The sequence below is a fragment of the Sinocyclocheilus grahami genome, unplaced genomic scaffold (assembly GCF_001515645.1).
Source record: "Sinocyclocheilus grahami isolate Dianchi unplaced genomic scaffold, SAMN03320097.WGS_v1.1 scaffold22832.1, whole genome shotgun sequence".
NCBI lineage: Eukaryota > Metazoa > Chordata > Actinopteri > Cypriniformes > Cyprinidae > Sinocyclocheilus > Sinocyclocheilus grahami.
In genome coordinates this window covers 1-879 of record NW_015518923.1, presented here as the reverse complement: position 1 = coordinate 879, position 879 = coordinate 1, and the positions used below count along the sequence as shown (strand labels likewise).

Sequence of the window (879 nt, the reverse complement as noted above, 5' to 3'; positions counted from 1 at the left end):
TCAGATCGGTCAGCAAACGTCCTGCCAGAGAAAGTGTAATCACTAGACCGCACTGGGCGTCTGCCAGGGTGCACAATCAATAGTTAAGAGCTCTCTTTTCATTAATGTTCACATGAGCTCAGTGCACAGCGAGGGCACTGCCAACGATAATGCAGCAAGTCCTCTGTTATTTTTAGACCCCTATTTTTACTTGCTTCCTTCTTCCAATGCAGATTGCAGGATTAGATGGAAATTGTATACCCAGTTTATTTTAGATAACAATATATTGATGTTTGGCTTATAGCGAAATGATTTACACCATGCAAAAGTCACAGCCCCTTCCAGGCACTGGCACTGAGTCATGCACTGTAGCAAGAGTTTTATATTAATAATAACTAGATTTGCAAATTTTTCTGAAAAAAATGTGATTGGAATTTGTATCATTGGAAGGTATCACATCATTTACACACCAAACAGGTTCGTTCAAGAATCACAGGATCATTTTTCTTCAGTTTCCTGCTTTTAAGAGAAATAAGGTGAAATTGTCTAACTTCATGTAATTTTCTGACCTGTTGCAGGCCCGACGGCACTCTTGGCACACCGTATCGCATATGGCAGCACAGTTACCACCCATCCAGGTGCCAAGGACAAGATGATGGCTGGTGGTAATGTCTCTACACATACCTAGTCTTTTTCACACAAGCCTTTAATGTCAGTGATGGAAACTTGCATACTTGACAGGCATGTCATGGAAAACACCACACAATAAACATCCAACAGAGGGTGCTGTAGGTAATAGCACAATAGCTAAGTTTACATGAAATCAGTCTGACTGATGAATCCGAACATAGTGTTTACATGAATGCTAAATAAATTGATTGAGTTGATGTGCGCATTTAT

The 879-nt window shown here is 40.3% G+C and overlaps 1 protein-coding gene across 1 annotated transcript in view; it reads left to right on the top strand.

Annotated features, from left to right (window-relative positions):
* Nucleotides 1-843, top strand: part of LOC107579985 (protein deglycase DJ-1zDJ-1-like) — a gene marked incomplete at its 5' end in the record, with an annotated part of 2,597 nt that extends 1,754 nt beyond the window's left edge. Inside the window, one exon of the mRNA XM_016265754.1 lies at nt 558-843. Coding sequence (XP_016121240.1) covers nt 558-667 — 110 coding nt within the window. The remainder of the gene's footprint in view (nt 1-557) is intronic.
* Between the last annotated feature and the right edge of the window lie 36 nt (nt 844-879).